General features: G+C 41.9%; 1 protein-coding gene and 1 long non-coding RNA gene across 5 annotated transcripts in view; one reads left to right on the top strand and one right to left on the bottom strand.

Moving 5' to 3' along the window:
* Positions 1 to 2,485, bottom strand: part of tmtc1 (transmembrane O-mannosyltransferase targeting cadherins 1) — a 42,447-nt gene extending 39,962 nt beyond the window's left edge. For both annotated transcript variants that reach the window (XM_017432590.3, XM_037981213.1), the window contains exon 1: positions 1,984 to 2,485. In XM_017432590.3, coding sequence (XP_017288079.2) covers positions 1,984 to 2,288 — 305 coding nt within the window. In that variant the 5' untranslated portion in view covers positions 2,289 to 2,485. The remainder of the gene's footprint in view (positions 1 to 1,983) is intronic.
* On the top strand, positions 1,916 to 8,818 carry LOC119616586. 3 transcript variants are annotated; one of them, XR_003039936.2, is made up of 5 exons: positions 2,542 to 2,743; positions 3,427 to 3,498; positions 3,635 to 6,803; positions 6,900 to 7,189; positions 8,253 to 8,818. It is a non-coding gene; the product is annotated as an uncharacterized LOC119616586 (long non-coding RNA). The 3 variants fall into 3 exon arrangements; XR_003039935.2 differs by having other exon boundaries at positions 6,900 to 7,246; positions 8,253 to 8,817; XR_005234408.1 differs by lacking the exons at positions 2,542 to 2,743; positions 8,253 to 8,818 and adding an exon at positions 1,916 to 1,989.
* The last annotated feature ends 1,179 nt before the right edge of the window (positions 8,819 to 9,997 follow it).

A 9,997-nucleotide genomic window follows, 5' to 3' on the forward strand; every position in this document is an offset into this window, starting at 1 on the left:
ATGTCCCCCACCTCCCCCGGAACATGTTCGAAGTTCTCCCGGAGGTGGGAGTTATTTTCACAGTCATTTAAATCTAATTTTGTTTCATTTGATCAGAGATGGACCATTTTAAGCCCAAATAACTACCACTATCCAAAGTCTCATTTGTAGGTAGGGTTGGGCATCGTTTGAACAGTCCCAGTTCCTCGTTTCGATGCCAGTTCATAACGACTTTAGAGTTAGTATGTCTATCTATGGATAAATGAATATATATCCAGAGACAGAATAGGGCTGCTGCCAAATATTAGACAGTATCGATGTAACCAATGATGTAAATTTGTTGAGATCAATACTTTTAGTTGACACATAACTTTTTTGAACCAAGCTTTTAATTTCTTAAACGCTTCAACAGTTTTGTTTTGTTTTTTTCCAGGCCACTAGTAAGCAGAATCTGCGGCTGATACAGTGTTTTAGAAAAGTTTCCGAAGGCTGAGGGACTCTAAAATATCGGAGTACTTCAACCCAGTTCATGAGAAAAGGTCAGTCTGCTCTGCGAGGTTTTCTTGACTTCCAGCAGCAGCAGAGGAAACAGAGACAGGAGGGTTGTGAGGAGCCAGCAGGAAAAACAAATTCATTAAGTTTTTTTAAGTTGTTAAATTCACTTTATGAAGTTATACAGATTGTCTGTATGATGCATTTTAAAAAAATAAATAAATGTTTGAGGAAACTTTTAGATCAGACCCATGTTTAATATTAACAACAATGTGCTGGTGTTGTGTCCATTTCCGGTTTTCTCTGGTTAAGTGGTGGCATCCACCCACAGTTTACTAAAGGGTGAAAACAATGTGAGAAAAGAAATAAATAAACTGAGATATTAAAAACCAATTTAATACATCTGATCAAATTTTACTTACTTACTTTGTGTTTATACAAGTAAAAAAAATGTTTATGTTTCAGTTTCCCGATTTCCTGTGAGGTAAAAACTGAGTACTCCTAAGATTTCATCAGACAGCAGATTTATAGTGAACATTACACAATCTGATGCACAACCTCGACCTGCCTCACCCTTACAGCTGCTGCTTTGTTGATTGGCAATGAACTAAAGAAGTTATTCTATAAAAGTGTGTTGCTGCTTGTGGTGCTCAAATTTGTGCATTATTTATTTTATGAACATTAAAAACGGAGCGGTGGTTAGAGCTGTCACCTCACAGCGAGAAGGTCACAGGTTCACTTCCTGACCTGGGGCCTTTCTGTGTGGAGTTTACATGTTCTCCCCGTGCATGCATGAGCTCTCTCCAGGTACTCCGGTTTCCCCCCCACACACCAAAAACACACATGTCAGGTTCAAAGGGAACTTTAAATTATCAGTTGGTGTGAGCCAGAGTGTGAATGGTTGTCTCATTTGTCTCTGTGTGTCCCTGTGATGGACTCCCGACATGTCCAGAGTGTCCCCCGCCTCTCGCACAGTGACTGCTGCAGATAGAAACCAGCTCCCTGCGTGGAAAGGCGGGTATAGAAAATGGATGGACGAATGGACAAACACAAACACTCGTGACTCTCTGAACAGTGTTTTATAAATGCTTTTCAATTTCTCTTTTTTTCCCTCTTTTGCTTTTTACCATTAGATCTTTCATATGCTCTCATTTAACATTCACACCCAGTGACCTATGCAAAAGAACAACCAAATCTATTCAGTTAAAAACAAAAAGCAGGAAAATTGTTTTAGTTAACATGAAAATAGGAGCTGCAAATAGCATCTGTGTCAACATGAAATGGGTCTAAACTTGCAAGCAAACTAAACTGACACAGACCAGTGCAGAAAGTTAGTCTGGGGCTCTGGGCTGGACTGGGTCTGTCCTTGTCTCAGTCCATGTCCACAAAGGTTCGGCTCACAGACTGATATGGTTCGGAACATGACGTCACCTCTCCTGTGCCATTATAGCAGTGACGTGAAGCGGGTCAGGAGGCGTTTGGGCACGGAACCGAGCTGACAGAAGTACTTACCTGAAGGTGAGGATGCACAGGGGTCGGTAGGACTTGTGGCTCGTGTTGTCCGCCATCCTCTTGCCCCAGAAGTCGTTGGTGAAGACGTTCCTGAGGCTGGAACCTGGTCGGACGTCCGGATTGTTGACGATAGCCCAGACGTCGTCGTGCACCAGCTCCCCGTGGAGAGAGTTGCTGTAACACAGGACACACAGGGCGACCAGCACCGCATACCGACCCCCGAACCGAGCCGCCTGCAGCTGGACCTTCATCCGGGCCAGCTGTTGGGCTTTCTGCTCCCGTCCAGACGTTGTCATGTTGGGCATGGCTTTCCCTGCGGCAGCGCTGGGTTCGGGGCACAGCAGAACCCGAACATTCCACCTGGCGGTATCGGTGTTTTAACAAGTCCAGCTACCCAACGAGTTGCTGCTTCGTGGTATTGCGCATGCGCTGATAGAAAATGACGTCACGTTTGTTACCTGCAAAACCGTCTATTAAACATTCCTACCAACAAATTGACGGTTTGTATTTCAGGTGGTCCTCTTCAAAACGTTATACAGCTGCGGTTCTGTGGGTGGGGCCACAGGGGCAGCTGAAATCTGATTGGCCCCCTGAAGTGCCCCTGTCCTGTCACTCATCTCTCCTTAGCTCGAGAGCGATGATCTGTGGATGCAATTCCATGCTTAAACACTAGTGGCGCTAAGGAGCCAAATAGGAATGTCCAGCGTGAATAAAGCTTACAGAAGAAGTCTTCTTCTTCTACGTTTTGAGAAGTTTGTTGGTAAGTCATGAATCCGTATTTACCCACAGCTGTCACGTCGCTTAAATCTGACAAAAAATCAAAATAAGAAGCAAAGCTAACACTGGTTAATAGTAATACTTACCGAGGCCGCTCTTGTGTTTAGACATGCACGTTAGCATTTCGCTAAACGTAATGCTAATTGATGCACTTCTTTGTAATTTGTATGGTAACATTAACTGTAATGTTTGGCAGTGATAGAGAATATTAAAAGAAAGGGTCAGTGAGTCTCAGGCGGGAATTCAGCAGTTTTTGCCCTAAATAGTGAGTCTGCCATCCGCTGAAAACGAGCAGGGAAAAAGCAGATGGCACATAGGTTCACTGAATTCTTACACCTTATGGTGAAAGTATTTACCATGGCTTTAATCTAATGGCTTTAACTTTGATCACCACATCTTCCACAACTCACTTTTTTATGTCAAGCTTGCAAGTCTTTCCTTTAATTTTAAATAAATATTAATGTGGTCTTAAAGGCAACATGGTATCAGCTGTGTACATGCTTAGGCGTCTGTGACACATGTTTGTGTTTTTGCCACAAACTGGGACAGGACTCTCTGATACAGACAACCAGAGTGAAGTTGGTGACTTAACCCCCCATTCTGCTGATAACTGCTTGTGTATGTATTGTGACAGCAGGCTTATGTGAAATAAGTTGTCATTTGCAGACATCTTCCGGTGTTGTGCACAAAGTCCTGTGCAGACGTCAAAGGACTGTTCTGCTCCAGTAGGACCTAGTGGTATGCTTTTCATTCTGTAAATGGTTTTTAAATTTCAGTGAGTTATGCACTCATTCACTTACGGTTTCTGAATGCCACGAAAGTTAAGAGTTGAGGGATATTAACAACTGACTCCATTTCATTTGCTTCTCACAAGACATTTCCCAGTCAAGACCAGGGGGTCCTGTGCAGCCTGTCCTTTAAGGCTTTCCTCAAGACGCAACATGGCAGCCGCAAGAGGGCACTCAATGAGTCGTGGCACAGAGACTACACCTGTTTGTAGTACTCCATCAGCAGAGAAGCAGCACTAAATGGCCACTCAAAAAAGTCATGCATTATAGATTCTATTAATAAAGCGAGAGAAAAGAAAATCATGAAGAACGAGGCATATATTAAAACTATTGCAGAAGTCCTGCTTTTAACTGCCACACAGAACATTTCCCAGAGGGGTCACAGAGTGTCTGACGACTCGAATAACTGAGGCAACCTTTTGGCTATTTTAGAAGAGATGTCTAAGCATGATTCGTTTCTAGAGAAGCTCATGAAAGCTCATGGTAACACTAAACACACCAGCAAAACCATTCAAAATAAAATGTTAGAATGCCTGGCAAAAAATGGCCAAAGAGGAAATGATAAGGAAACTAAAACAGAATGAGGTGTTCAATATAATAGCTGATGAAACCAAAGACGTTCAGAAAAGAGAACAAGTGTCACTGGTCATCACATATTATATGAGGACTTTCTCTTCATGAAAGCTTACAGCCTAGATGCAGCAGGGCTCACTGCTTTGATCATAAAATGCCTTGAAAAACATGGGCTAGAATATTGCACCAACCTGGTTGGTCAGGACTACGATGGCGTTGCCGTCATGAGTGGCAAGCACTCGGGTGTTTGTACAAGGATTCAGGAAGTTGCCAAATATGCATTCTACGTGCATTGCAAGGCTCATTGTTTTAACCTTGTGATTGTTGATTGTGTAAAGTCAGTCTTTGAGGATGGTTACTTCATCAAGAACTAAATTATTATTTTTTCTGGATAATATGTGCAAACAAAAGGGCTTGACATTCAGAGAGAAATGCATCATAGTCAACCTCGTGAACTTCCTAAGCTAAGTGACACCAGGTAGGCTCGCAGGTACACAGCCTGTCGCAATCTGCTTGATAGACTCCTAGCAGTGTACCGTTTACAACACCAAATTGGGATGGAAAGTCATCGTTATCGGGCAGTAGATGCCCATGGCTTACTAGCCCAAATGTGTTACTTTAAAGAAAGTTCTGTGTTAGTTTGAGTTTTTGTCAGACGCTAGTCTCGCTCAATGGATCTTCCAGCAGCAGTCAGTCTTGTGGAATCATTACATGACACATTGCAGCAATACAGGAGTGAGGCTTTTTTTTGAGGCTGTGTGGAAAGAGGTGAAGGAAACAGCTGTAAAGTGTGATCTAAGTTTGGAAAGGCCAGAGAGGAGGCAGCTTAAGATGAATAGGCAGCTATGTGATTACATACATACTGCATCAACTGGTGAGCGTAGAGTTGATGAAAATGAGAGGGATAACTTCAAAAGGCATGCTTTCCTTTTAGTAGTACCTCACAGCAAGAAGCTCCTGGGTTCAAGCCTCGGGTCGGACCAGGGCTCATGTTCTCCTCGTGTTTGCGTGGGTTTACTCCGGGCGCTCCGGTTTCCTCTCACAGGCTAAAAACATGCATGTTAGGCTGTCTGTCCTCAGTTGACCTCTAGAGGTCGTTGAACTCTGTGACCTCGAGGCACCCCATCAGAACCCAGTTTTTCAGCTTCATAAGCAATGAGCTGCACTAAAGTGATGAATTCACTTAACCAATGGCCTTCTTTTGTCAATTCTAAGATGCCACATTATCAGATTTAACTTTAAGAAGTCTATGTGACCTCTGATGACCTATAGAGGCCATTGACCTTTACGACCAAAAACAGCAAATTGACTAAATAAGAAGTGCCCGAGGGTGTCAGAATTCCTGAATTTGGCACCAGTCTATTTAAAGTGTCTCTGCCTCCTTTTTCTTCAAATTTACCCTCTCTTATGAACTGTGGTTATAAACTTTGGCCACAAGATGGCGCAGTGATTCTAGCTCGTCCCATTCGGTTACAAAGCTCCTGGTTTCTGCTTCCTTCTCCCACATTTCCCACCTCATCCTTTCTCCTCCTCAGCCTCTTTGTCTCCTCCTGCTCAGTGGCAGCAGAGAGTGGGTGTGAGAGGACTATTTTCATGGCTGTAAACTGCAGCCTGTGTGGAGAGGAGAAGTGGATTAAACAATGGTCCTCTGTAGCTTTAAGGCTTTCTTCGATGATGGTAATTGTTACCTTGCTGATGGGCCATGTGTGGAGGCTCCACTCTGCTGGTGCTCCCTGAATGGAGTGTTCTCGCAGTCAGACAAACGCTGGGCTTTAAATGCCTCGCACAAAATCTACATTTTAATGTTTATCCAGATTCAGACGGATTAACGTGGCTAAAGTTAGCGTCCACTGACCTTAAGGTTTAGGAGACTTAAATAATGCCTTATGAAGCTAAAAGAGGTCCTTTATTTCAGGGCATTTATTTGATTCCCTTTTGTTTTCTGCAGGAATGTGCTTTAGCTGCTAGAGAAGAACTTCCTCGGTTGTGACAGGACTGTGAGGCTGGTGTGGGAGGGAACTGGAGCATCCAGAATCGATTAAATTCTCCTTCTCTATTATCTGTGGTTCCTCTCCAGGAAGACGTGAACCAGATCAGACGACGAGGGAAATCACTCTGCTCCTGTGTGTGTTATGCATCTGATTTGGGGAGTTTCACATCTTCAGAGGTGTGTGTTTGACCTGACCTGACTTCACAGGGTTATTTTCAGGTTAGAGGCCCTGGTTTGAGGTTAATTAGCGCTGACTAATGTTGTGGCATTAGGTGCCAGGTTGAGCTCACAGTTAAGGGTCATCGCAGGTATGTGGGTGAAACATTTTTGTGCAAATACACAGTAAATGCAGTCATGATTATGGTGTGTGGGTGGGATTCACTCTGTTTATGGTGGATGTCTTAAAGTGGCCTGAAGAGAATAAATACAGATTTAATAATTTTCTTCTGCATTTAGTGAACCTGTGAAGTATGTGAGCTTCTCCCCTCGTGCTTTTGCTTTTGATTCTTCCAACGCTGTTAAAAGTGGCATGAAACGAGCAAATTTGTAGGAGCATTACCACTAAACCAAATCATGGGTTGCTCTCAGTACATGTACACCTGCTCTGACAGCAGACTGAATCAACACCTCTAAGTAGTAAGAGATACCACGAAGAAAGAGACATCATGAAGACCAAGGAACTTTCCACACAGGTAAGAGACAAAGTTGTGGAGCAGTACAGGTCATGGTTGGTGTATAAAAAATATTTCAAATATTCCATGGAGCACCATTAAATCATTTTTTTTTAGGAAATGGAAAGATGCCACCACAGCAAACCTGCCATGAGAGGGTCATCCACAAAATCTCACGGACTGAACAAGGAGGGCATTAATTAAAGGAACAACCAAACCTGATGGAGCTGGGCAGCTCTTCTGCAGAGATGGGACGATCTGTCCGTAGGACTACTAAAAGCTTCACATAGCTGGGCTTCACGGTTTGAAATATGGCGCCTAAATAATTTGAGTTTCTGTTTAACTTTACCCTCCCTCTGCTTCAGAACAAGAAGTAGGACACCCTCATCCTTCATGGAAACATAAAGGTGGGGCTAAGTGGGAGCAGCAAAGGGTGATTCGTGACTCACCTTCAGCACATGAAAGTAAAAGCATGGTGATATCAGAGGTTTCACACAATCCACTTTTATTTCATATTTTGAGACTAATCCAATGCACTGAGGTTAGCTTTATGGTTGCAAATTAGTTGTGTGAACCATATAATGATATATTTATATGTTAAAAGGATCTTTTAGACATTCTGTAGTAGGGTTCTGTTGAAAGGTTATAAACAATATCTTTCCTGTTGTAGATAGCTCTTTTAATGGCCTCAGTTTGAAGAAAGAGTGCAGTTCTGATAGAACTGGCTAACAGAACAGCTAGTCCAACTGCTGCTGTCTTAAAACAATTTTTATCTCCAAAAGTTCATAGTGGTTCACATAAATGCTATTTTATAGGCCGTTACTCTGCCGCCAATTTCATTTTACACATATATTTACATAAAATTTGAGTGGAAACTGGAGCAGCAGAAACTTGCTGTAGCATTTTTGGTGCAGTCTACGGTCACTTCCAGCAGAAATTTCACAAAATGTTTGTGAGAAAACCCTTGTAATGCAAACCTAATAGCAGTATAGACGTCCAAATAATGACGTTTGCTTGAACCTCAATGAAATTTCAAAGACTGAAAGGATTTTAAGGCACCAAAGTCTGCTTTGAAACTAGGTTTTCTCAGAATTTATTGACAAGCAAACGTGGGTATTTTGGCAGAAATAAACTTAAAAAGTAAAGAAAGTTGTGTTTGGTTGAATATTTCTTTGTTGTAACAATAATTCTTGGTGACAAACATTATACCATTGGAAAAACTGTTTATTTCCCCTTAAATGGTGCCACAGTTGTCAGGAAAATACATTCGTGAGTTGAGCTTAAGAGTTGAGTATGTAGGTTGTACCCTTTAAAAACTTTCAAAAATCTTTTCTGCCAATTCCAAACAGTTTAATCTGCTATTCACTCTTTTTTTTAAGACTCTGTTACCACAGGTGCTGAAAAATATGTGTCTGATTGGTGATTTGTCAGCATCTATAAGCAACCAGTGGCATTTCCATATCTCCACAGTCTGGGACCAACACTATCATCCAAGATGACAAACCATGCCCCCACAGTGCGGGGTTTATCAAAGACTAACTTCAGAATTTGTGAATCCAGAGGACTGAATGTCCTGCCTACAGTCCTGACCTCAGCCCCACTGAACACCTGTGGGATCAGCCTGGGCATGCTGTTTGTTCCAGAGTGATCAACACAACCAGATTGGCCAACTTGTAACAAATGCAGGTTGAAGAGTAGAATGCTGTCACAGCAATATGTGACCAAGTTGGTGATTAGCATCAGGAAGAGGAACCAGGCTGTTGTGGCTGTGTATGGTTCTTCCTCTTGCTACTGAGGCTCCTGTTTGTTAAATAAATGAATTGTTAAATTGCCAATATATCTCATTTCCTCAGACCTCAATCGTTCAATCCAATAAACACCACCAAACAATCTTCCTAAATCTTCTCCACCAATGTCAAAGAGATTATTCAGCTGTTGACTTCTATTTGGTGTTGTGAGTAGAATTCCTAGAAACATGTCTCTACCTGGTCTACACTTCTCAAAGAGACACCTTTAATTCAGTGTTACACTTTACAAGTTATGAACTTGTTTTTTTTTTTTTTTTCACAAGTCTAAATAACTAGAGCCAGCGTACGGAACAAAATGGCTGACCACTTGACCACTGGGCAGCCTTCAGTCTGAACTTGACCTTTTAGCAGTTTCCTCAATTACAACACCTGGCCGTTTTTATTACCACCTTTTAATATTTAACACCCTCGACATGCCTGCACCCTCGGTAACTGGAGACACAGAGTAAAGGTGTGTGTTTATCAGCTCGCCACATTAGATACCTTCACTGACAGGAAGCGAGGACACATGAGAGAGTGTGTGTGTCGGTGTGTGTTTATGCAACCCGACTCTGGCTCTCACACTCTATCTGTATTTAGCATCAGCTGCCATCAGGTAGAGCAATTAGTCAAGGAGGAGGCTTGCCAAGCAATTGAAATGGTGGGATATTGAGTGTGCAACACACAATCCTGTGGTAAATTTAAGCATTTATTTCATTAATTACATAGTTAGTGGTGGAAAACATTTCTTAACGTATTTTAGTGAACAGGTATAATTTTAGGTGATTATGGAAAAAGGAAAGTATCAGATTGGGCAAATTTGTAAGAACATTTTGTGCAATATAGCTCGAATTGTAAAGTAGAAAATTTTGATTATCACTTTCTTTTTATAGTTTCAAAATGGACTTGGAGTGTGCTTTTTCTTTTTCAAAAATACATATGAAATGTCAATATGCTTTATATTCAAGTCCTGTTTTATTTACAGCCTGAGTAGCTGCTAAAAAGGAGGAGCTATATTTGCAGAGCTTAGATTGGCACGAAACTCTCACGGTATAATCACCATCCAAAAGGATTACTAATAAGGGTACTTGTTAAAGCACATTTATGCGAAGGTCAGTGCTCTATTTTAGAGTGGTTTCTCTGTGTGTGCGTGCTAAAGGTCCACCTCAAACACCAATATTATTTCCTCATCATAATAATTACAAAAACAACACCAAAAACATACCTGTGTGGGCACCCTAACAAAAGGAATATCCTCTACAAGCCAATGTACTTCTTGAGAAGCTAATCCTAGCAGAAATGTATATCGCCCGCCACCTTTAACTAAAAGACTGAAATCATCCTTTATGATGAGAATGGGAGTTGTAGCCATTTTTGTCAAACTTCGAAAAGAACATCACATGCCGTCATCGTGAGACATCAAGCTCA

The sequence above is a fragment of the Kryptolebias marmoratus genome, linkage group LG18 (genome assembly GCF_001649575.2).
Source record: "Kryptolebias marmoratus isolate JLee-2015 linkage group LG18, ASM164957v2, whole genome shotgun sequence".
Taxonomy (NCBI): Eukaryota; Metazoa; Chordata; class Actinopteri; order Cyprinodontiformes; family Rivulidae; genus Kryptolebias; species Kryptolebias marmoratus.